The sequence below is a fragment of the Cuculus canorus genome, chromosome Z, assembly GCF_017976375.1.
Source record: "Cuculus canorus isolate bCucCan1 chromosome Z, bCucCan1.pri, whole genome shotgun sequence".
In the NCBI taxonomy this organism is placed as follows: domain Eukaryota; kingdom Metazoa; phylum Chordata; class Aves; order Cuculiformes; family Cuculidae; genus Cuculus; species Cuculus canorus.
The window spans coordinates 12,152,541-12,178,976 of NC_071441.1; the positions used below are offsets into that span (position 1 = coordinate 12,152,541).

The 26,436-nt window shown below is 39.6% G+C and overlaps 1 protein-coding gene across 1 annotated transcript; it reads right to left on the reverse strand.

Annotated features, from left to right (window-relative positions):
* Positions 1 to 1,381: 1,381 nt before the first annotated feature.
* On the reverse strand, positions 1,382 to 26,380 carry TRIM23 (tripartite motif containing 23). The gene is made up of 11 exons (XM_054054049.1): positions 26,165 to 26,380; positions 25,285 to 25,447; positions 14,129 to 14,250; positions 12,990 to 13,268; positions 12,207 to 12,389; positions 11,445 to 11,660; positions 10,456 to 10,590; positions 5,355 to 5,484; positions 5,118 to 5,228; positions 2,619 to 2,743; positions 1,382 to 2,271 (listed from the first exon to the last, which is right to left on the reverse strand). Exons 1-11 carry the CDS (start codon positions 26,366 to 26,368, stop codon positions 2,092 to 2,094), a joined length of 1,848 nt encoding a protein of 615 aa, XP_053910024.1. The 5' UTR covers positions 26,369 to 26,380; the 3' UTR covers positions 1,382 to 2,091.
* Between the last annotated feature and the right edge of the window lie 56 nt (positions 26,381 to 26,436).

Below are 26,436 nucleotides of genomic sequence, written 5' to 3' on the forward strand. Positions count from 1 at the left end.
CACTGGTCACTTTGAACATTTTCAAGTTGAAGAACTACAGCAAGAGGCACGTATAACTGAAGCATAAAGCCGGCTAAAGTAAAATTATAGAATCAGGAATTTTCTAAAAAACGTGCGTCTTCTCCATAAAAATATGCTGGGAAAATGTATCTACCACACTTAGCAGAACTTGTTCATATTTTGAAAGAGCTGTGATGGGCTGGTCAGCCCTAACTAGGCCTGGCACTGCTCTGCAGTACAGGCCAAAGCAGATGATCAAGTCAGAGCAGCCAACTGTCTGTTGTGCAAGAAGTTACAGGCTGGGGAGGATGAACAATTTTTAGTTTGGTAGGTGCAAGAAAACACCCTTTACTTTGTTGTAAACTATTTCCGAATTGATCAGATTGCACAAAGAAAGTAAATACCCCTTCTCAGTACCTATGTACATATGTAGGCACTGAAGCCCATTTCAGAACCATTTAACTACTTTAAAGCTTAGTGTTCTCTCAGCTGCTACCCAAGTCATAAGAGTTGCTGAGACTGAAGTTGCATTAACACCATTTCATGAAATTTAAGTAACAAGAGAAAGCTACAAATAAGTCTTGTTATGAGGAAGAAGTTACTTTAACTGGTTCCTCTTGAAGAAAAGTGCAAATGTACTAATTATTTGTTTATACATTCTTGGTTTTACCTAAGGTATGTAGTGGGAAAGCATCACAAAATCAACAGTATTATAATGAAAGCCATAGCCACAGACAATGGGATACATATTCTTTGCTAGGTGTGGTTCAGAGCTCTCACAGGTAAACCCACTTTTCCATGCGGCAAAAATTTCTACCCATCTGTGAAACACCACTGCTCACTTACACTGTCCAGTTCTCCCAACTCACCGCTACTCCAGTAAGAAAAGTGACGATGAGCAATTCTGATCTATTGGCCATGCTCTTCATAGTTCCTCTACAAACATGAAGAGATCCCTGGCACGGCTTCTTCAATTGGCAATGGCTGTGCAATTAGAAAGGAGGCCAGAAGATTCTGGTGTGCATACCAGACAGATAAAATTGTTAGCTGAGTTGAACGTGTAGCCAAAAGAGAGACATCGCTAAGTCACTGCAATCTTCTCTATATTTAAACAGCACTACACCCACATTTCATGGGTTTGTAGATGAGTAATCTTTGAAAATAGAGGTGTTGGTGACAGTTCCATGTTGAAGATACAGTAAGAACTGGAAATCTAATTATGGAAGGTTTATGTCACATTTTACCATCTGCTCTTCTAACTAAGAGTTGTAATCAGTATACACTACTTTCACATCATTTTAAGGCCACTACCCTTATCTGAAAGAATGACTTCTACATCAGTACATAGCTGGATTGACATTACACCACACTACCTTCTTTGTTTTTTTTTTTAACTTCATTTTACTTCTTGAGGAGTAAACTTAATCTCTAGGGGCAGATTATGTCCTCAAGCATGCACAAAACACTTTCACATCATTATCACTATAGTCTGCCTATAAATAATTTAGCATGTGCACAATTAACAAAAAAAAAAACATCAAACAACTAACCCCTTCAGCCAGACTAGAAAATGAAGAGCTAAACAATGCCACAGCTCCACAACACCATTTCCCATTCTCAGTTTTCTTTGCTTAGTTATGCAAACTCCCGGTAATAAACAGGAAAGAAAATAAACAATAAGGGAAAAATTTTCTTTTTGTGGTGTACTTCCATGTAATTTTCAATGCCACCTTTAGATGAAAGCACCATTTAACTACTGTAACCTTATTATAACTATTAGATGAATTCCAATGTATACTTTATCATGGAAGAATTTTAAATTGCAACATCCTAATGTCACCAAAAAGAATTTCAAGGCACCCTTTTCACTATTCCATTCCATTACTTGTATCAAATTCCAAACCAACTACAACTGCACAAGTTCACTGAAACAATTACCCAATCTAGGATAAAAGCTTATACTTTTCTGTAACCATCAAGTTACACAAAGTCCCCTCCTCAGAGAGCAGACATGGCTACAACATCCTAAATTGTGCAAAGAAAACAAAGCAAAACAGTAAACTACAACCTTAAATTGCAGTTGCTGTAAAACTAAGCCACATCCAGGACACCCGCAGCCACTAACTGCCTTGAAAGCCAGTCCAGTCCTTCATAAAGTCCTGTCCCACTTCGGGCATCACAACCCTGAATATACCAGCTACGGCCACAGCAGAGTTTGTGGAGACTGAGCAGTTCTGTGATTTCTTCCACTGAAAGTGCACCTGCTACATCCTGCAACAGAATCAGATACAAAGACTCAGTTATTCTTCTGTCTAACGTTCCAAGCATTTTATTTTTAACTGATGGCTTAGACTGAAGCTATAGATCATATAAAAGCCTTCCAAACACAAGAGCCAAATAAAAGTTATGTATTTACTCCTCATTACCATATAACAAAAAAATGGTTGTTCCATCTACTAAGCACTGTAGTATCACATATTATACCAGCACTAAACATAAGCAAAATTATTCATTTTACCTTTCCACATTACCACTCCCTACCCACAGCAGAGGGTTCAGAAAGTTGGAATTTGATACACAAACTGAGGAAAAAAAGAGTGAAAAAAAATCACAAGTACCTGTTTATTGGCAAAGAGCAAGAGCAAGGCATCTCGCAATTCCTTCTCTGTTAATAATTTTGCAAGTTCACTGTGTGCTTCACTGACCCTGTCTCTGTGACTGCTATCAACAACAAACACCACCGCTATGAAAGAAAGAGAGAAATGTTTTATACACACTCAAATATAAACTCTGTAAAACTGGCTTTCAAATTACACACCTCTTTTCTAACAGTCTTCCATGTGAAGTTTCTCAGCAGTGTGCAACTTCTATTTCAAATACAGGAGGTCTAAGAAATACCTTACATACCTCTATAGTTTTGACAAAAATCTAGAATTTATGCTAAAACAGAAAAACAAGCCTGAAGTTTTTTGCCTAGTCTAACATAAAGGGTGTGACATTTTAACTACTTAAGTCTAAAACCAGATTTACTATGTATGGATTGAGTATCTTGGTTTAGAATCATACAATCATAGAATGGTTTGAGTTAGAAGGGACCTTAAAGATCACCTGGAAGTTGCAGTAATACAAGGTGGGGTGTTGCTCTGGTCTTGGCTCTTCCTCTGTTGTAGACAAGTCATTGCCTACATTTTCCTCTGTTCAGTCTTCCACAGCTAGAGCCTTATATCTGTGGTGCAGAGGCACCTGGGGAGGCATGGGCATGCCCTGTTGGTGAACTTGCTTCCATCACTCACTATATTCCTTTAAGTCCTTGCCTACATCCCGGTGTGGGGAGGATACCAAATCCCTTTGATCAGGGTTTTTTTCTGGTGGCTGTCTCCGTCCCTGTCTCAGGGAGCTCTGTGTGCCTCCAACAGTCTATTTCTAACTCAGAATCCCTGCTGCTCCTTAGCCTCCCTAATTCATATCACAGCTCTGCCACCAGGCTGAGGAGATCTTCCACCTGCTTGCACCTTACACAGCTGTTGTCCCTGCTGCCTTCTGTTTCCAGTGCAAGCTAATGGCACTCCCTGCAGCCAGAGACCTGGACGGCTGCATGTTTTCATGGCGAGCTCAGACTTTGGCAGGTGCAGAGGATGCAGCCTCCTGCCAGGTGGACACCATGGCTGGGCTCCCTCTCAGCGACCAAACTCATCTCTTGAGAACGGAGACTGCGCCCATCCTGTACGCCCTGCCTTTGCAAACTGCTCTCGCAAACTGCCAAGCCCACCCTTCTGATGAGGCCCGTCCCTGTTTGCACATTCTGGTCGCTGCGCTCCTAAGAGGCTGTTTACATCTCCCGCAGCTGCTTCCAGGACTGTCCCTCTGCATCAGCAGCCACATGGCAGTTGCTGTGACCAAAAGTCAGGAGCTAGCCGCCCCCACTCCCTGTTGGGGGTTTCCCTCACTCCATAGAGCTCCATAGAGTTTTCTGTCTCCCTCTAGCACCCGGCTACTGCTGTCACTCCCTGATCCATTTATACTCAGTCAACTCACACACGACTGTTCCAGTTTCTCTTCACTGGCTGTAAAACCTATAGGTTCATCCAAATCTGCCCAGCTTCCATCAGCTACAGATTACACAATCCAGAGAAGATTGCCATGGACCCAATACAGCAGCAGTACATTTTACTATCCACTAGAGAGTAACCAAGATGCTAGAAAGACTGGAGAGTCAGAGAGGCAGGGCTAGGGGACAGAATTTAAACTCATGGGTTTGCAATTAAAAAAAAAACCAACACCAAAACTAAACAAAACTTATTGAAGGTATGCACCAGGTTAACTGCTTAGATTTTCTCTCCAACATACATTTCTTCAAGGAAGACATGATTCCATGCTACTAGTGTTTACATCTTAAGTTTTAAGAGGACAACAGAAATCTCATAATAAAATTTTTAAAAATTTGAAAAGATGAACAACTTAAAATGATGTTTGAGATGAAGGGTGAAATAATGCACAAAGTGGAGCACATAAACTGATATTTGTCATTCCTAACTATTTCAGATAATTCCAAATGAATTAATGAAGAGGAACCTCTTTCTAAACTGGATAAACTATGGAGGATTTACAGAAGGACAGCATGAATTTCTAATTTGGCGCCATTTATATCAATGTTTTCAGCATCAGTAATCTAGTCTATGACAAGATATTGCACTGCAGTACTGCATAAGAAGTTACAGAACTTCGTAGAATGTGTTAAGTTCCCAACTAAATGCTCCTGAAGAGTAATTTAATTTTGAGTGCTATCTAAATTTCATACCTGGCAAGCACTACTTCTCACTATGCAAACTCTGGAACACTGCACCTTGTCTATTGTCAGCTAGAACCAGTTTAATAGAGATTCTAATTCTGTTTGGCTCCATGAACTGTCTGATGGATTTACAGAGAATGTACCTTTATCAGGCAGCAGACACTATGGCCAACTGGATTAAAATTTCTTAGCTCATGAATCTAGCAGCTGTATGTTGCATTAGATGAACCATTTTCTAAAGTTATACATTATGTCTATCAATAATCTTTCTGGCTCTGAAATACAAGCTAGAAGACAAAACACAGTTTAAAAATCATATTAGTCTCACCTTGTGTATTTAGATAATAATGTTTCCACAAGGGCCTCAATTTGTGCTTCCCTCCTACATCCCAAATGGTAAACTTCAGATTCTTGTATTCCACTGTTTCAACATTAAAACCTAGAATAAAAATATTACAGTTTTATAGTCTTGTTCTGTATGAATATAAAATAACCAAATTCTACAGAAAAGTCTTTATATTTAAATATTTAAATTTATATTTATATTTAAATTGTTGCTACTAACCAATCGTTGGAATTGGCTGCATGAATTCATCTTGTTTTAACTTAAACAGAATAGTTGTTTTGCCAGCTCCATCTAATCCTAGAGTGACAACCCGAATTTCCATTTTTGGTCCAATATGTACCCTGTTGTCCTGGAAGAAACAGCACACACAAAACAAGAGCAAGTTTAGGAAATTCAAATGGGAAAATCCTTATGTTTAAGATACTTATCTTGTCACTATTTGTAAAGCGATTAAATGGATGAACTCCAAAAACAGAAGGCACAACCACCAACCACCTCCAGCAATAATATAAACCAAAGCATCTAATAATCTCTATAGTTGACCTGTAACTTCTACCTAAGTTATCACATGCCTCTTAGAAAGACAGCCAATCTCATGTAAGCATTGCTGTTATTTGATAAAATTTAAAATTCTTTCACCATTCTTTGCTCAAATTACACGAGGCGTTGTTTGTAGCAATTACGCAGAATTCTCTAACCAGAAAACTCTCTGTTGGCTTTGTAGTTTTTCCACTATGCTTTGTCGCATTATTAATGCCCTCACCTACAGAACTGTTTCTTCGTTGAAGGCTCCACACCTACACCTCCTCACCTTAAGCCACTTCCAAACCTTTACCACATTATAACATCAACATGATTAGCATTAAGCAGTCATCTGAAATAGTGAAGAAAAACAAACAAAAATACAGGTCTTACTTGGAAGCAAAGAAGGATAATCAACTTCCTATTTGTAGCGTAAGCCAAGCTATCATGAATGAGTGTTGAATGCAGTGATGCTAACAATGCAATGAAGTGATATTACTTACACAAAGCAGCAAACCATAAATGTAAAATAAACAAGACAGACTAAGATTACTATGTATCCCTGAAACATGTTTTGAAGTCCTTCGAAATGCTATCTTGGTGAAACACCACAGTTTCAGTCGCCAGAACTATGCGGCAATACATTCATTTTCTTGTAAAATCCAGAGAACACTGCGCTAGGCAAGCAATACACACAGTTTTTTTTTTTTTTTTTTGCATTAGAAATGCTATTTACTGAGTGCAAAAATGTAAATACCACAACATCACAATTGTGAGTGTAAGAGTCAGATCAAAGGTCCACCTAATCTAGCATCTCATCTGAAACTAGGGACAGATACATGTGAAAGTAAGAAACAGGGAAAGCACACAGTGATAACTCCCCCTAAACACCCTCCCTGCGTCTAACAGCTTGCAGCTCATGGACTTATTGAGGCAACAGTGTTGTTTCTGCAACTAATAGATCTTGATGTATAATTCCTCTACGAATCTGTCTGTTGCTTCTTGAGACCACAGACACTTAGGGCCCAGAAAATCCTTGGCACAGAACTCCACTGGCCAACTATTTGTTGTGAAAAAACAACACTGTTTGCTGTGGAAAAACAATACTGTGCTTTGGAGCTGTGAAAAAAACTTCTACAAGACAAGCAGTTTCAGCACCACAGCTCTGATAACACATAAGGCCAATGCTCCTAAATCAATATATTAACTGAATATTTGAGATTCGAAAAATAAAACACTGAGATTTATTTTATTTTTAATAAATTTCCTATTAGTTCTAGATTTTTTTGAAACAGAGCTGATGTTGCCAAATTCAGTGACAGCATTGCAACACAGTGTGTAATCAGAAAGGCTTACTTCCCTCTGGGAAGTAAAACCCGTGGGCAGATTCTTGGTAAGCATGTGGGCAGGAAAGGTACAGGTGAAGAGAATGAGCACAAAGAAGTATTCAAAAGCCATTAAAGAGTCTATGTCATGCCTCCAGCACCCTTTCACACTCAAGCCTCAGTTCTGATTTTGTCTTAAATTTTTGGGATTGAATCTCCACAGTTTTCCTCTGTGCATGAAAGGAAGAAGGAAAAGCAGTAGTTCTGGATAAAGCTGATAATTTTATAGGTTTCTTGCTGTAGGCAGCACCCTCACTACAGCCAGAGCTTACTGACAGCCAGCATGGCCATCCTCTCAGGGCTCCACCAGAAGCACCAGTCACTTCTACAGCTCCCATGGCTGGTGGGCAGAGGCAGTGCTGGCCTGGGCCACCTAAAATATTACGGAAGTGGAGGAGACGAACAATTCTGTCAAATTTAGCCACGCTGATGCAGTTTCCTTTCTGTAAGCTTTAAAGTGAGAACAGGTTGTGCACAGTATGTATGTACTCTGTCAGAAGGAATCAAAATGCAATTTGTGACCAACACCCAATTTCTACTTTTTGTATAGGTAGTTCTGTCGCTTGAGGAAGAACTTCCTAAGAGAAGTTCCTACTCAGGAAACAATAAATAGCACTTGTAATACAGGTCAGAAATGATCATCTATTGACGATCACAGCTAGAAACTGACAGATCAAAAAGATCTCTCTGCCATCAACTATATCAGCACCTTTAAACAAAAATGTTACTTTACAAAAATCTGCCCAGTAAAACTCTGCATTTCTCGCGGGTGCTTAACTTTATAGCATATCTTAAAAACAGGCAGTCTTTGATTTCTGTTCAAGTAAAACCTGGTGTTTCCTTAAATCTCAGTACAGAAAGCACAGAACTAAAATTCACACAACTGTGATCCCTTGATTTCTGTTCTTGCCCTTTGTCTTCATTATCAAATTTGTCGATGTGACAAAAGCTGTATATAGGTTTACATGAAGACAGTGTTAACTGCTTTTCCTTTGATAGGTTACTGTCCTCTTGAGTACTCCCCATGTTGGAAAGGGTTAGCAACTTCCCATACTTGCTTCAACATTGATAGATAAGTGTTCTTTACTATCTCAGGTACTGTTTTCCTAAATCGTTTTCCCTTTCCCCAATATGTACACACAAATATTTAGGATGATTGCTATTCCTGTAAGTGACACTCTACAGCTGCTTCTCTCATTTGACCAGGACAAAACAGCAATTCCTCTCTTCAAGTTAAGGATCACAATCCTGGATGAGGAGCCATTTCCTTGTCAACAATCTAAGTACTTGAAAACATCTCAATCTTAGCTAGTCAAAGTCCTCATAAATACAGAGGTAAAGAAGGATCTGTTGGAAACAATATATTAACAACATCTGGAAAAAAAAATCTTATATACTGACATATTTCTTGAAAGATTTTCAGTACCTTGCCCTGGAACTCTCCAAATCCTTTCTTCAGAGCCTTATATTTGGCACCTCCTTCGATGGTTTAGGAGGAGGAAACAGCTCTATCCATGTTTTTCATGTCATTAGTGAAACAAAAAATGTGGATAGAACCTAGTCACTTTCAATAGTGAAACAGACTTCTCACTCCCCTCTTAAAGCCCCACAGCCTTCACTGGATATGGAATTCTCCTCTGATCTGGTACATTTAGAAATGCTTCATAAATTTTACAATCGATGCAGCCTTCAGCATACGAGAGTTTCTGAGAAAGACCTTTCCAGCGGTGCAATAACAGTTTACTGTTTTTGATCTCAAGATTTTATTTTTTATTGAAGCCTGTTGCCAGGCACAGACCTTTCAGGTACAACAAGCCTCAGTAAAGGTCACAATAGCGGCTACCAGCATGACAGAATTCTAAAAAATGTTGCGTAGAAAACTTTAAACTTTGTCAGTAGGAGGAAACGTAACAAGTAAGAGACTGAAACAATTATTTTCACCTTACTTTTTCATTGCTGCTAATGTTTTTTGTGAAAAATGACATTTTCTTTGGCACCTTTTAAATTCAGAATCTAAGCTTCAGAAGATTTCATAAAAATACCAATTTGTCACAGAAGAAAAACAATAGAAGCCCCATTTCTTCCTAAAGAAAGTTGAGGTGTGGAGAGACACTGGAAGACTTCTGGGTCCCCCAAGCCAAGGGCTTTTTCAGATCTCCTATTACAGCTTAGCTGGCTGCAACTATTCTTTTTCCAAATGCTCAGAAATTTACAATTAAAGTTTTCTGAGCCAGATTAACAGCTCCTAAAGACAAAACCAGGCATCCAAATCTCTCTCTGACTCAGGCCTGTGAGATGGCAGCATCAATCAACTCTCAACATACAGAACGCAATTCATCTTCTGTGACATGTGAATACTGCCTGACTCATGGAACAATGGGGGTTTGCAGAAGAGATGTCCCTGACCAAACTAACTCTGGTCTCTGTCAAATAGGGAAGGAAGGGGCAGAAGTAAAAATGCTGCATTTATTGACCTGACAAAGCAGTTATTATACAGAAATTCAAGTACACTGAATTTACAAAACTAAATCCTTGGAAGAAATCGAATTTTTGACATCAACAAGGACTGGGACAGAATCCCCACGGAAGCATCCATTTTCTCAAAGTAAAAGCTTCAAAAGCAACAGTTAAACCCCCAGTTTCATCTCAGTAACAACAGATCCTATTCCGCTTTCACTCACTCAGAATAAAAAAAACCAGAAAACAAAGTATTCCTTGTTCTTTAGCACGTTTTACTTTCCTACCAAGTATCACCATTATAAAACTCCAAGTAAGTTTATCCCTATCAAAGAATAGGTGGTATCAAAATGATACTAAAGCAATAAAAAAAAAACTACTTAGAAGTCAGACTGTGTCTAAAATACCAGTGAATGCAAAGCAACTGTTAGACAAACTATCATTTAATGAATTGAAAGAAATAAATTACTTCTAATATTATAAACTGAAAGTTATATTAGCCTTATTGCATTTAAATACGTGTGTAATTTTCTGAAAATAAAATAAAACATTGTACAGAAGTTTTGATGTCCTCATGAAAAAGCCAAGAATCCATGGAAAAACAAACGGTAGATTTCTGGCCTGAGTTGAATGTACAACAAAGCAGGAATGTTTCCAAAGAAACGTGCTTCTACGATTCAGAAATAGTATCTCACATATTTAGAAGAAAGCATCTAATGTTTAAACGAAGCTACTCATGTAGTCCCAAACGAGTGTTTCTCACAGCAATTATAACAGCAGTGGTTTTGTTGTTCAAATACCGGATAGTGCTCATTATATGATAAGAAAATGTGGCTCTGATATGGAACTGCTTAGATTTGCTGCAACAAGAAGATCTTCAAAATGAACATGTTATTCCTGCTTTCTTCTATATCACATTTGGGACTTCATAAAGTGGATAGCTGTACTAAGAGTACCTTTGTAAAAGTGACAGGTATGCTAGCATCCAGCTGTACATGATCTGCAAGTTCTGTAAACTGCTGCTGCTGTTTCTGTAACGTCTCCAGAAATCTTGTAATTTCCTGTTTGGCCAACACTACTCTGCAGTCATCCTAAACAGGCGAAGAAAAAAAAAGTACATCTTTCCTTTAGTAACTTACTTAAAATAACCAAACTTAATACAATGCCTGGAAAAAAAGAATTTTAAATAGAAATACTCCACTTAAATGAACTCACATTTACAAAATGGATTTATTTAAAATTGCAATACAAATGTGTATTTGCCTTGTCATTCTTCCTTAGTACTAACAGACACTAAATATGCTGTTTTAAAATAACTTTTTCTTTGACTTCTCTTAGTCTGGTAGGAATAACAATAGAAATTATAAGAGACAGTAATCTAATATATAAGGAATATTTATATCATTCATATAACATTCCAACAGCTGGAATAGAGCAGCCACTTTGCAGCCTACAGCAACACAACAGAAAAAGATTAATATCCAGCCATTAATGATTGGAACAGTTACACAGTTAAAAGAACATCTGACTAAGCAACGAGACACTATCTCTAAACAAGTTTTTTTTTTTTAAAAAACCAAAAGTACTCATAACACATTCATTAATTATTTTTTCACACTCTGTTTACTGTTCACTGCATATGCAATCTACTTCTTGCTGTTACTAAATCAGGTGAATAATGGACAAACTAGATACTCCCATATTGCCACTTTCTTCACACATTTACTATGCTGAAGTCCTGGATTTCCAGCATCTGGAAGACTTCTGATGCTTTTGTACTGATTATCATTGGCGAACACCCCCTTGTAATGAGTGTTTCAATCTCATGTGATATCATTATTGCTTTAAGATTGTAAAGGAAATAAAAACCCAGAGTATCATCTAACCTTTTCTTTTGCTGCCTACATTTATCTTGCCATAAGTTACAGCTCACTTGCCAACCTACCTGTTGTAAAGTCTTTTCACAATGAAGGCAAGCTGTTGAAACCTGTGACAAGAGGATGGTCATGTCTTCTTGCTGTTGCCTAAGCCAGATCAACTTCTCTCTCACATGAGCATCGACAACACTAAGAGCCATTTCTTCCTGACGACAAAGGGTTTCGTGAAGATCAGAAAAATAGGCTCGGACACATGAGCGAGCGTTCTCTGCAGTCCCTGGTACCTACAGTGTTGCAGTCAGGAGATCCAGAGGATTAAGGTCACCAGTTGATTCCAGAAGTACATTTTTCATTTCAGTTCAGTTTCTAACTTAAATTCACATCTGCTTGGCTATGTCACAGTTCAAGTCCCAGTTATAAAGAAAGGCCTATCAGCACTAAGACAAAGATCCTCCAAGAAGTTAGTCCAATTGTCAAGTAGCTTATTTGTATGTATATGCATCTTGCTAAAAATGAGTGAAGAAAAAAGACTCAATACTAGCACAGCACCTGAGAACAGATGCAATCTATCACAGTACTACTGTACTGTAATACTGTACTAGCAATTACATAGCTTTCCCCACTGCCTGCTTATTTTCACATAGCTTAAGAATACTGTAACGGACTACAAGTTTCCCTCTGTCTGCTGTCTTTAAGCTCCAGTATCGACTTGGTAGAGATAAGAACTTAAGGTCATATTATAAAACCTATGCATAATTTTCAAAGAAATTCCTTGTCTCTGTTATTACAAAACCCAAATAACTGTGCAAGTGAGGCGAAAAAAAGCATACGTGTTCAGTATGGGCCATTCCAACTCCATCTTCAACTATCTGCTCTCCTCCTTCTATATGCTGAACAATTCCAACTAATTTTCTGGAATAATCTGAGATTTCTTCTGTGAAAGTTCTTATACAGTGGGCCATGTCCAAAATGGATGCACGAATCTGGTTTGCTTCTGGTTCCAAGACAGAATGCTATTAATTAAAAGCAACATATCATAGATTAGTCATAAATATCATCTTTTCTGGTTTACTACGTATTCAACGTGTGTGTGTGTGTTTGTAAGAAAGGCAAGTAAGAATTTTAAACTTGCAATTTAAAATGCAACCGGGAGTTAGAGATAATGCTAAGACAGGCACCAAGCAATTACACAAGCAAACACATAAACCTGCCTGTTTATGAAAATCAATTATAAAATAAAGAAAGGTGGTTGGATTGTACCAGGCTGGGTGAACCTAGTATTTGCATAAAGAAAACAACTCAGACAAAACAACTTACAGAAAACAACTTTACTGACTCGATACTGTGAGAAGTTCAGAAAAGCATTGGATAAAGGGACTGTTGACCTTACTATATAAATAACTTATTGTGGTCTATGACCTAGCAGGTTTTTTTAATTGTTATTTTACCATGGCAATTATCTGAAATGAAGGGGAAATGAAAGAACAGTATGAAGTTATAAAGACATATTGAGCATTGACCCTCCTTTCTTGATAACATTTTGTACTTTAACTGGAGAAATAATTATGCAAGCCACCCATGCCGTTAACTAGAAACATGGTTATTAGCAGTACCTTGTGACCTTGATGCTTCCCGTACTCTTTGCAGACACAACACATAAGAGGACTCGCCTGGCAGCCCTCTTCTAAACAAACAAACTCAATAGCATGTACTTGATGTTGGGAGCACATGGTCTTCTCATGAGGCTTATCAGCAAGAGGTACACGCCTATGTTTTGCTAGTGTCTTTGTAGAATGAGTAAGCTGGGAACAGTCTGCGCACAGGTGAGTGGCACAAACAGTACAATATACAGATGCAACATGTGCTTCATCTTCGTCGCAACGAATGATACTCTAAAAAAAAAAAAACAAAAACCAAAAAAACCCTGAATTTGTTGACATTTAATCCTAATAACTGAAGAAAACCAGAAGACTTGCCACCAATATAAGCCCAAACCCAGACTTTCGTTAAAAGTAAAACACTAATAAATATTTGGACTACTTCAAAAGCTTCATTTTAAGTTCTCAATAAATTTAAGAAAAAATAAAAGTCAGTTTTCTGTATTCTAGAGGTGTACAGTGATCTTATGAATTCAAATGTCAGTGTAAATTGTAAAGATCTGGAGCTTAAAATAATTCAGGCTCCTGTCATTTTCTCCAAAGCAGTCATTACAGAATGAAGAACTACAAAGTTACACACAGACAAAATACCAGTGGAAAAATAGGCACTTAGGAAGGTTTCCTAGAATGGCACTGCATGATACTTTGTGTATACCAGTTGTTAACACTGAAATGATTAAAAGCAGATAGTTTTGATAATGATCAATCATCACATGATGCAGTGATAGCAAATGACTACAAAAGGCAACTTCAAAGAGTTGATGTCTTCAGGAAAAGTTCTGTGGTTTTAGAAAGCTGTCCTTAAATCACTGCAACTTAAAGATCCAAATAAGTAACCTTTCCTAAAAATCTTTAAAAATGGAGACGAGAATGCATGCTTGGTAATACATTTTAATTTTTTGCTTTAGTCAGTTCAGATTGGCACTTAATTACGAAGCAATTAATTGAAGCCTTAATACTAGATACTGAAAGAAAACAATAACATTATTAGTGAAATTAAATTTGGCAGGAAACTGACTTCATTTTTTTTTTCTATCTAGACATAACTTCTGGCAAATTTAACAAACTTTGCTTTTTTTTAAAAAACTCAGTACCTCTCCAGACAGACCAATGGCTTCTTCTGCTGTCCCACACTGCCCAGCAGGTCCATTCTGTAACCGTTCCAAGAGTTCCAACAAAGCAAAATTCTTTTTCAAGCCCCAGACACCAGAATCTCCTATTTTTGAGGAAAAGTTAAATGAAGGGGAAGTGAGGAAGAAAACCCTCAAGCAAATACCACCATGACAAGTTCCACAAACCACAGTTGAGATTCTGACAAATATTAAGAGCACATAACTACAGTGATATTAGAGTGAGATGCAATTACCATATTTTCTGTGTAAGTTCACAGTACTTTTCCATCCTCTTCCTTCCATCATGCAGATTTTACCTTCTTAAAACATTCCAAGGTCATTACAAATCTACAAAAACTCAGTAAATACACTTGCAAAATAATCCGCAATAGCTAACAGCTAAAGACTACAAGGAACACACAAAGTCTCATGTGCATCATAAAAATTAAAATATTGCATAACTACATACAGTGAATATTTCTATTGTACAAAGAGAAGCTGTCAAGAATTCACTGACAAACCTCATACTCCCTGAATCGCAAGACTTATCGCAGATCTGAGTCCAGTAAAAACCTGAGTAACAGTTAACACAATATTCAGAAATAAAGACCCACATATAACACTATCTGATAGAGAAAAATAGAAGACATCTCATACTCCCTCGAGCAAAGCAGAAGTACACTTCTACTCCTGTATCATTCTCATTTTGTAGAGGTTAACATAAAGCAACGTGATAAGAAGCAAAACCACAGTGCGAAAATCACCTTCCTCGACGGGCAGTTATACTGTGCTTGGTGCACCCCGAGATGTGGTTGGCCATGGTGGCTGCCAGGGCACACAGTTGACTCACATTCAACTTGCCATCAATTGAAATGTCTAGATCTCTTTCTGCAGGGCTGCCCTCCAGCCTCTTGTCCCTAGTTTGTAAATTTATTCAGGTTTAGCCTACAGTTAAATGTCTCTGCTTCGTCTGCTTACTTATTTGTGAGGTGACCAACCACATCAAGCAACATACCAATATTATCTCTGATCCTCCTGTCGCCTCTCTGTACCAGAGATGGGAAAGCAGACAAATATCCACTGAGAACTACAAAGGCATTGCCAGGGTATACAAAGATGGAGGCAGAAAAGCAAAAGCTTAGCTCAAATTGAAATTGGCCAGAGATCATAGAATGGTTTGAGTTGGAAGGAACTTTTAAGATCATACAGTTCCAATCGTGGACAGGGACATCTCCCACTACACCAGGTTGCTCAAGGCCCCCCTCCAACCTGGTGTTGAACCCTTCCAGGGAGGGGCATCCACAACTTCTCTGGGCAACCTGTGCCAGTGCCTCACCACCCTCACCATGAAGAATTTCTTCCTAACGTATAATCTAAATCTTTCCCCTTTCCATTTCAAGCAATTCTCCCTCGTCCTACCACTACACACACTCGTAAAAAGTCCTTCCCCAGCTCTCTTGTAGGCCCACCTCAGGTACTGGAAAGCCACTATAAGGTCTCCTTGGAGCCTTCTCTTCTCCAGGCTGAACTAGCTTAACTCTCTCAGCCTGCCCTTGCAGGTGCTCCAGCCCTCTGATCATCTTCATAGCCCTCCTCTGGACCCATTCCAACAGCTCCATATCCTTCTTACATTGAGGATTCCAGAACTGGACACAATACTCCAGGTGAGGTCTCACAAAAGCAAAGTAGAGGGGCAGAATCACTTCCCTCAATCTGCTGGCCACGCTTCTTTTAATGTAGCCCAGGGTACGGTTGGCCTTCTGGGCTGCAAGCTCGCATTGCCAGCTCTTATCAAGCTTCTCATCAATCAGCACCCCCAAGGCCTCTCCACAGGGCTGATCCCAGTCACATCTTCCCCATCCTGTATTGAAACCACAGATTTTCCCAACCCAAGTGTAGGACCATGCATGGCCACCTTCTGGAAAAATTGACGTGTCCTGGTCTAGACATCCGGTCTGTGCAATGGGTGTAGAACTGGCTGACAAGGCCGCACCCAGAGGGCAGTGGTAAATAGCCTCTTTCAAACTAACTACCAGTTACAAGTGCTGTCCCTCAGAGATCGATATTGGGCCCAATACTGCTTAATATCTTCATAAGTGATCTGGATGATGGGATCAAGTGTACTCTGACGAAGTTGGCCAACGATACCAAACTGAGCGAAGAAAGGAGATCCAGCTGGCATGAAGATCTAGATAGGCTAGAAGAGTGGGCAAACAGGGATTTCATGAAGTTCTACAAAGACAAATGTAAGGTCTTGCACCTGGGAAAACACAATCCAGGAGGACCGCAGAGGCCGGGATCTATTTGGCCAGGGAGCAGCTCTGTGGAAAAGCACTTGGGTCCTGGTAGACAACAAGCTCGATAGGAGAAAACAATGTGCTACTACAGCGAAGAAAGCCAACAGGATGCTAGGCTGCATCAAGGTCATCACCAGCAAAGACATTATCCTACTCTACTGGGCATTTGTCAGGCCACACCTTGAATACCATGTTCAGCTTTGGTCTCCACTATACAAAAAAGTCATGGACAGGCTGGAGAGGGTCCAGAGAAGGGCCACAAAGATGATCAAAGGACTGGGAAGCCTGCCATAAGAGGAGAGGCTGAGAGACGTGTGGTTGTTCAGCCTTAAGAGAAGAAGGCTTAGGGGAAACCTTACCACGGGATGTTTACCATTTTCCAGGACTGAATATACAGAATCTAGAAAGCTATAATTGATTAACTGCAACAGACTATCATTGCTGAATCACAACCATACACTTCCAGAAATCAGGAACAACCAATTACAGAAGGACGACCTGAGAATACAGAGGTGTATTTAATAGAGCTTAGTGTTGAATTCACCACAAAATTCTTGAATGACTGTTGCTTCTGTGGGTAGGTTTTTGGCTTCTCAGCCTTCGAAGTTCTTTTCTGCCCAAACCCTTATTAATGCACACTTCAGAATCAGTTTAACTCCTAACTGACACTAACAGGGCTGTTCATATACAGTATAAATACACGCTAGTCCAGGCAAAGCATGCAATTGCTAACAATTCCTAATTTGGAAGGGACAAGTGAAAAAATGCATCTGCTGCTCCTCCAGCCTTAATGCTATGACAAGCCTTTCTGTTGTTGTCACAGGGATTTTATTATAATTTGTTCATCAAAACTGGTAGAATACATATATATAAAGCAATCTTCATTGCGAACACTCTGTTTTTCTGACAAATACCACAGAACCCTTGAATGACTATGACCTCGTAAGATTATGTTTATTGGCTCTTGAAACAACATGTCTAGGAACAAAGACAAGCTCAAGAAATTACTCAATTATATTGAACATTTCTGCTGGACACTGACAGAGCACTTCCTTGATGCACTGACAGGAAGGCAAGATGTGGACACTAGTTCCATCACATGCTATTGCCCTTATCTCTTTGCCAGATGTCTACATAAGTCTGCAGAAGCTACTAACTTCAGGACAAGAAATAGAAGGAGAGTTGCCAGCTTTGAGTAGGATGATAGAAGGCACAATGTTACCAGTAGTGCCCAAGTCAGGGTAGTCACAGGTGCTATTCATGCAGCTAAGAAGATGCCTGTAATTGCCACCTTGCATTTTACCAGAACCTGAAAATTGACTCACCTATTTTATGACGGAACTTCTGAAGTGTGTTTGTAACATAAGAAAAGATTGCTGCAGTCACCATTTAGAGTGTGGGACACCACTATCTGTACAGAACTGCACATGCGTGCTGCTTTTGCAATTCAAATATTTGTTTTGTACTTCATGCAAAAATACCAATCTAAAATTATAAGCAAAACTTTTAGTGAACGTCTGCTATTCACAGTAAAAAAAAAAAAATAACAAATACTATAGTTCTTTATCAAATTCAAGTAACTACTTTATTAAATTTATGCTTTGCTTCAAGCATGACCTTAAAACCACAATTTTAGAAAACAATGCCAGATCTGGAAAAAGTTGGGCTGCCTCTCATTATACAGAGGCAAAAACTAGCAGAACAGCAACTGCAGCCTGAGGTGGGATCCAGATGATGCCTAAAAACTCTTGACATTTTCAGTCCACATATTTTGCGTCTCACAGAAGTCTGCAGTTGGCATGAACTCACAGAAACTGTATCCCCTGAGTTTTCCCGAAGAGAAAGCCCAGGCTACTCGAGTTTCTGCTTCTCCTGGGTGTTGTTTCATAACTCCTAAATTATGCCACCCTATAGTGGTCTGGTAGGCGTAGCTCCTCAGCTCCTCTGCATTCTTCCGGAATTTAGATGTCATCCCACTGATACTATACAGACATTAAGTCTTCCCTCTTCAATACTGAGATTCATCAAACACTCCATATCATTAAAATGAAAGCAGGGTTCTAAACGAACAGACAATGACTATCATAAGTAGTATGCAGTTCTGAGAGCCCACAAAATGAAGTGCTCATCCCAAACACGTTTCGCTGCTCCTCAGCTTGGTACACATAACCAGAGAAAAATCAGTTGAGTTATTATAATTTTCTTCATATTAGATGGTGCGGGGCTACATTTTGGACTAGGACCAAAACAGGGCTGAAACACACCTACGTAAGTTAGCTAATGCTAAGAAGTACTGAAGCAGCATTAGGACCTTTTTCTGTTTCTCATAGAGCTGCATCAGTGAGTAGGCTGTGGGTGCATGAGAAGCTGGGAGGGGACACAGCTAGGACAGCTGACCCCAACTGATCGAAGGGTCCTGATTCCATACCATATAACACCATGCTTAGCAATAAAAGCTGGGGTGAGGAAGGCATTCAGAGTCATGGCATTTGTCCTCCCAAGTCACCACTACAGGTAATGGAGCCCTGCTTTCCAGGAAATGGTTAAGCACCTGCCTGCCTCTGGGAAGTATTGAATTAATTCCTTATTTTGCTTTGCTTGTGTGCAGGGGTTTTATTTTATCTATTAAACTGTCTTTATCTCAACCCATTTATGCCCTTCTGATTTTCTCCCCAGTTAATTGCACAGGAGTGATTAATTGGCTATGTAGGGCCTAGCTGCCCACTAAGATTAAATCACAACTTCCTCCTTTACTTCCAAGGCCAGGAAACATGAGAAATGAGACAGACTTTCAACCTTAATACTTCAAAACTTGTTTGAAATACATGCAAATGCTTTTACTACCTGACAACATTTTTCCTGCAGTACTGTTTCAAAAAGCAGAGCTCTATTTACACAGCCAGGCACAATTATGTGGAAGACTGGAATGCTCATATGTCTACTGTTAGGCATATGTAGAATGGCAGAACGAGTAGCTTCATGAGGTGCATGCCACACTTGGCCAAAGTGAGTTTAACAATGCTATGGTACCTCTGAAAAGGTGTGTGAACAGGAATCAACATATCTACATGTATACCTTACTGGTTTGTGTAGCTTCCAGTTTTGCTTCGTGAAATCTTCTTTCCTAGGCATTTCCCCCACAGTTTAAACCACTGACCATAATATTTCCAAGTGGCCAAATTCAACATAGAAGTAATGTGCCTTAGATAAAAGGCGGAGTTCAGAGAGCAGATAAATGGATTAACAGTGTTTTCCTATCGCTATAAAAGGGAGCACACATAAGCTACTCTCTCCTCCAACACCCTCCACTGGTACAAAACAAAACTGACCATCCATTTAAAAAAATGCTTAGTAAAAGATCACCCATTTTAGCAAATCTGCTGTTTCTGGAAATGGGCTTATCAAGGTACTGGTTGGTAACTGTGGAAGCTAGATACAAAGCAAGGGCATGTCAGTACTCTCTGCAGTTATCTGTTCCATGGTGGATACTTTCTCTAGTACAGACAGTCTTACTAACACCCAGTCTAAGCTCAGTGCACTCCATAGAAGAAATTGTGAACAAAAAAATAAGTATTTTAACTTTTGTTTGCCCTAGACATTGAAGGAGTTTACAGAAGTTATGTTCTGCTCCTTCGCAATTACAATCAGTGCCAGCACAGACACCCGCCTTAATATATTCTGACTCAGAGCTTAGTTATTTTTCAGGTTTAGTGCTCCTAGAAGGATGACAGTGGTTTTCACAATACAGAGGAAGGAAGTCACCTATTAATTGAAGAAATACAGAACATAACATCCAATTTTAGAATCTAAATTATGACAAACCAGTTTGTAAACAGAGTCTGGATTTGCAGACACTGTATCTAGACACAAACTCTCAGAAAGCAAAGCACAGAAAACTGGTTAGTTGGTTCTCTTCTACACTGTTTAGAACAGCACTGTCCTGTAGCAAACTGTCCTGTACAACCTTCATTTACTACAGTATATACATTAACAACACACCAATATAATGACTGTTGATACTAATGTGGACCTTGTATGTCCAGATCAGCCACTAATCCAGACAGCCATTAATTTCAGAGTATATATGGATGTACACCAGTGAAAGGATAAACTTACTTATGAAGTAGATTACAGCAAATTAGCCTTTAAGCAAACGTCTTAGCCTTTAACCAAAAATTGGATAAGGCTAAGAGAGGAAGAAGCTGTTCAATCATTATAGTTTCTTACAAAAGTATTTTCTTTCACAAGTTTTAAAATGTCCATTAAAAACAAAAAAAAAGCCCACAAACAAAAAAAACCCCAAAACCAAAATTAAAAAAAAACCCAGACTAAGAAGTACGCTCCTTAGTTTACATTCTCACATCTGACTTTAATCATGTCAGTTCTGTTCTATGCCTAGCATGAAGAGAAAGCCAAGCCAGAAAACTCAAAGCAGAACTAATTTACGGAAATGTAACCAACAGAAAAGATCAGAAAAGATACATATTCTGTGTTTATTTTCCACTTCATAACTGCAAGCTGTCAGAAGAAACAAAGTTACACTGCTTTTACTCTTTCTTTAACTTTTATCATGTAGCCTAACATTTGCTAATACATGTAATACACTGGTAGTGCATGGCCCATCTTGAACACAGATGGAAGAGCAAGCAAAGCTTACATATCAACTGTTTATCTACTAAAGCAGAATTTATAACTAGTAAGCATGCTACAAAACATGCATTGTCATAAAGTCATGTCTCTTTTCACTGCTATCTACCATAAAGTGTACGTATCTGAAAAAAAGCCACTTTGCTTCTTTTTACACTAAACTTACCATAAAAATACTACAAACTCAAGATACACATTTTAAATATATCTGATCAAGCCTTTATTTTAGATTTAAAAACACTGAAAGTCCAGTTGTGTAAATACATTCAGTCTCTTGGACTTTAGCTCAAATTCTGCTTCAGTCACAAATGTAAAAGAGTCTAGTGATCTCATCCTTGTGCCTACAAGGGATGTTTGTGCCCATTACAAAACCACTATGCAATGTGACTGTCTCTTCTCAAAAGAATAAGGCATGAATAGCAGGAAGTGTGTCAGCCAGGAATGAGATAGTGACAGAGTGAAGATATTAAAAACAACTCCAGCCAACAACACAAATGTCATTTTCAAAACCATGAAGCCTGTCTGCAAAAAGATCATAAATAATGCAAGGAATAAAGGAACGACTTTTGTCTAAAAGTCTGAGCAACGCCAAAAGAATATTATGTTATGGCCACATTTTTGTGCACAATGTTTTGAAGTTTTATTTTGGCACCCAAGTGTTAGCAAAAAAATATATAAACGTAAACAACACCAAAGGGATGGATTCCATGAAGGGTGCCAACACCCCCATATATCAGTTCAAGTTCTAATGACAGACAATAGCTTCAGCCCTGTAACTTGAAGTTCACCCAAGCCATTAACTGCTAAATGCTTCATTAGCAGAGCTGCTCAGCTGAAGTGAAAAGTCAGAGCCTCCAAAGCTGCTACATAAGCACATCCTTCCCAACAGTGCCCTAGTCCATGTATTTAAAAACAAACATACAAAGACACAAACAACCCCCTCAAAAAACAAACAGCCCTACAAACTCACTAACCCAACGTAGGAAGACAGGAAAAATCAGCCTGCAAGAAATTACTCACCTCTTCTCCAAAATCAAGACATTTAAGAAAAATGCTTTAAAAGGAATCTCTTCTACAAAAACCATTTATAGATTTTTCACTAAATATATTGCCTGCCTCAACATACTCTCCAGAATATAGGGCTTCAAAATTTTCAATTTTCAAAAACCTTTTCTACAACATCTTTTTCAGATTAAAAAATGTTAATCCACTTGAAGATAACCACTAGACAGCTCACATACCTTCAACATGTACACACTAATAAAAAAATTCTCCACTACAAGATTAATCATAGGCAACATGATTAAAGAAATCTCAACCCCCACATACCCGCTCCCCCCAAAAAAAAATCTATGTTTAGTCTACTTGGCAAAATAATATAGTTTGGGCAGGCCTTAGTGGTATTAGTCAATTACTAAATATTCTCTTGTAGCAAGTTTTTTTAGGAATTATTAGAACATTTTACTAAGCATGTGAATGACGTGTTGTCAGTTTTCACTTGCAGATTACGTATTTCCAGAAATCCTGTTGGACAAAGTACTTCTGAAGCATTCACTCAATTCTGAGTGAGTTGGGGTTGTTCAGCCTGGAGAAGAGAAGGCTCCAAGGAGACCTTAGAGCAGCTTCCAGTACTGAAAGGGGCTCCGGGAATGCTGTGGAGGGGCTCTTGATCAGGGAGTGCAGGAATAGGACGAGGAGCATGGTTTAAGCTGAAAGAGGAGAGACTTAAACGAGATTTTAGGAAGAAATATTTTCCTGTGAGGGTGGTGAGGCCCTGGCCCAGGTTGCCCAGAGAAGTGGTGGTTGCCCCATCCTTGGAGGTGTTCAAGGCCAGGTTGGATGGGGCTTTGAGCCCCTGTTACAGTGGGAAGAGTCCCTGCCCATGGCTGGGTGTTGGAACTGTATGATCTTTAAGGTCTCTTCCAACCCCAATCATTCTATGCTCCTGTGCTTCTAACCCTGCCTTCCCATATAGTTATGTACATAGAGAAGAGACAGGCCTGTAAACGTAAACCAAGTTGCCACTTCAGAAGACAGAAAATACAGCTGTATGTATACATATAGATGCTCAAGTATTTCTTTCAAGAAGAAATTTCAAGAAGATTTCCCATGAAAACTTGGATAAATATAGAATTGTTTTAGTAATAAGAGTAAAGGAAAACAAGCAAGTCTATCTGCTGAACTGTAAAGGTTAAACGACCAACTAAAAGCATCTGTAAAATCCAGTTACTGATTAAGGAACTTCATTCAATATAGTTAGCTTTACATCCTGATGACACAGCTTTTCTTTTAACAAGACTTTTTCTTTGCAGTGATTTTACAATCTACTGAACAGCTTCCTGAGATTACTTCATTAAACTGCAGAATGGCAGTTCAAGAAATAGGTGAAAAGGGAGCCTGCTTTCACACTTGCCCTCAAATGGAGGGGAGGGAAGGCTGGTAAGTTCCCTGGGCCCAGAGTGCCATGTCTCCTTCCCAGCTTCACTCCTGAGCTCTCAAAAGGAAACAGAACTACAAGTGCAGCAGATCTCACCGCCAGCAGTAACTATGAGGTGATGAGAGCAAGATAACAAACGCACAGATGCCTCAAAGAGGAGTCATGACTAGCTGCACTCCACAAAACACTCCATTTTTGCATGCCTGAAGCAGTAATATTTAAGACAGTTCTTATGGATCTGGCAAGATCATAAGTAACCATGATCCTCTTCTGCCCCAAATCTACAGGCAGAACATTTTTATTCACAGAAGTATTTTTATACTCAAGCTGTTTTGGTAAAATTTTCTATCTATCTGTTTTTGGAACAACTGCTGATCACAGAATATCATCCTGCTTCCCAGTACTAGCCAGCAGGATGCAAAACTTGAAATAGTTTTATAAACCTTCATTTTTGTTAAACCTGAAAGCCACAAAAAAATACATTAGGACAATTCCAGATGCCTGGGGGAAAAAAAAAAAAAAAGCAAAAAAAGCATAGTAAACACTAACAAGTGACAAGTTCCCTATCATGATAAAAATGCTACTTTTACTTTACAGGACAGAAGCAGTGGTCTTGGACACAATGTTTCACAACAGCAGGATTGAGTCTTGTGCTTTAACATTCTCCCCCTAAGAAATCTCGTAGAGCTATACAGTAACAGATAAGAGGTAAAACAAACTGTGATTCTTAACCACATCTTCAAGACAGGAAATCATTCATGACACTAATACTCACCATCCCCTCCCTCCAGAAAACAAACCCTTCTTCCACGCCAGACTGATATTTCTCTTCCTGAATCCTATTTCAATGAAAACATCCCATAGATTGCCTTAATATTCCTCTTAAGTTGGGTAAACACTCTCAGATTCTCTTACTGCAAAGTAATTTCTTATTCAAACTAGTTTGATTTTAAACATTTCTTTCACAGGTTACTAGATGTGAGGTTTCCTTCTCTAAGGATTCACCCCCTTCCAACAGCTTTTTCCCCCTGTGCTATTCAAAAGTGCTGAAGCCAGGTCCACTAACAAGGTCTTGGTACAAATTATTCTGATAACGTCTCTGTAATGCTATGCTGAATAGGCAACTTCTGTTCTGAATGAATTACATGTATGTGTCATCTTTTGCCTAATATAAACGCCCACTTTTAGACAAAAGCTGTATGTTATCCTTTCAAATACTGTCTCTGCACACAGTTCTACAGCAGGGCAATCCCCACTGATAAGCTGCCACTATTAGTTATTTCATATATAAAATTACTTTACATTTTAAAAAACAGATCTGCTATCACTGGTACTCCCCTCTATATCACTTTGTCATGAATCTAGATAAAACTGTCAAAGAAACTACCTATGTGACTGCATGGTTTATCTAATGTTTAGGACAACAAGAAACTCATACCCATTCAGGAACCCTTAGACATTAATTTAAAGCAGAGTAGTCCCTTCATAAACACAGATGTACAAAGAGACTTTAAGGTACAAAGCTTGCAAGCGAGGTTCAAGAATATAAATGTAAGATCCTGACTTTCTTTATTAAAAATATTTATTTTACTAGTGTTTAATAGTGCTATGAGCTTCTCTGAATGAAAAGTAACACTGCATATTAATTATTTGGAAATATTATCAGGAAGCGAAGCAAGAAGAATCTATATATAGCATTATTTTCCACATATCCTTGGCTGACAGGTTTTAAGAACTTAAGACTTAGGTTTTCTTACCTAGTTCAGTAACCTGTCGATCAAAAGGACAACGAACTGCTCTGCCATGAAGGGGAAGCCGGGTAAGACAATCATGGCAGACAGTGTGGCCACACAAAAGCAGCCGGGGAACTTTGTCACCTTGCAAAGAAAATACATCTTCACAGACTCCACACTCAAGAACCTGTAATTTTAAGAAAAAGAGACCTTTTTTATTCCTTTAAGATGTTAGTAAAACAAAACTTTCTACACTAAGCCACACACTAAGCCAGTTTATTTTACAAAAGTTGTTGCAATCACAGCGGGTAAGCCCAATCATTAATTTTGCTTTGCACACGCAAACAACCGTCATAAAAATGGCATTTAAAACCACAACGAATAGACGCTAACAGAACATTTTAAATCTCAGCGTTCAACCTGATCACCGCTAGTTCTCACCCACTTCGTTTAACCTTCTGCCACAAGAACAGCCCAGCGGTCAAGCGGCAGAACTAAGCAAGCCTTGGCAGGAGAGGGACCCGGAGGGGTTTAGTAGCAGATAGGAATGGTTGAACTCGATGACCTAAAAGGCCTTTTCCAACCCGGTGAATCTACGGTTCTACGAAGCGGGCTGCGAGCCCTGTTCGCAGCTGGAGCACGCGGGAAGCTCGGGCGAACCGCGCCAGCTATTTAGGAAGCGACCCACGCAACAACTAGCGGGGCCAGGGCGGCTCAGAACGCTGACAGGAAGCAAAATCGATCTTCGTTTAGAAAAGCAAACAACGCGTACCCCCGACCACCCCAGAGGCGCCAGCGACGGCCTCCCCGGTGCCCTCTGCCCTCACCCCTCGCCTCCTGCCCCTCCCCCTCCTCGCTGCCCCTCCCCCTCCCTGCACACTGCACCGGGCGCCCCACCCCTCACCTTCACGGCGGCGCCGGACGGACCGCGGCCCCCCCCGGCCCCGACACCCACCCCGGCCTTGGCTGTGCCCGTGGCCGCCATACCGGGGGCGGGGCCGCCGGCCGGAAGGATACAAGGCCGCGTCCGCCGCGCCTCACCTAGAGCCGGCTCCCATCGCACTGCGAGGGGGCCTCTAGGTTTGCAAAGGACTACACGTCCCATCATGCATAGAGGGGAGGTGGTGCCTTCCCCAGCGCACAACGGACGCAGTGCACGCTGGGGGCTGTAGTTCC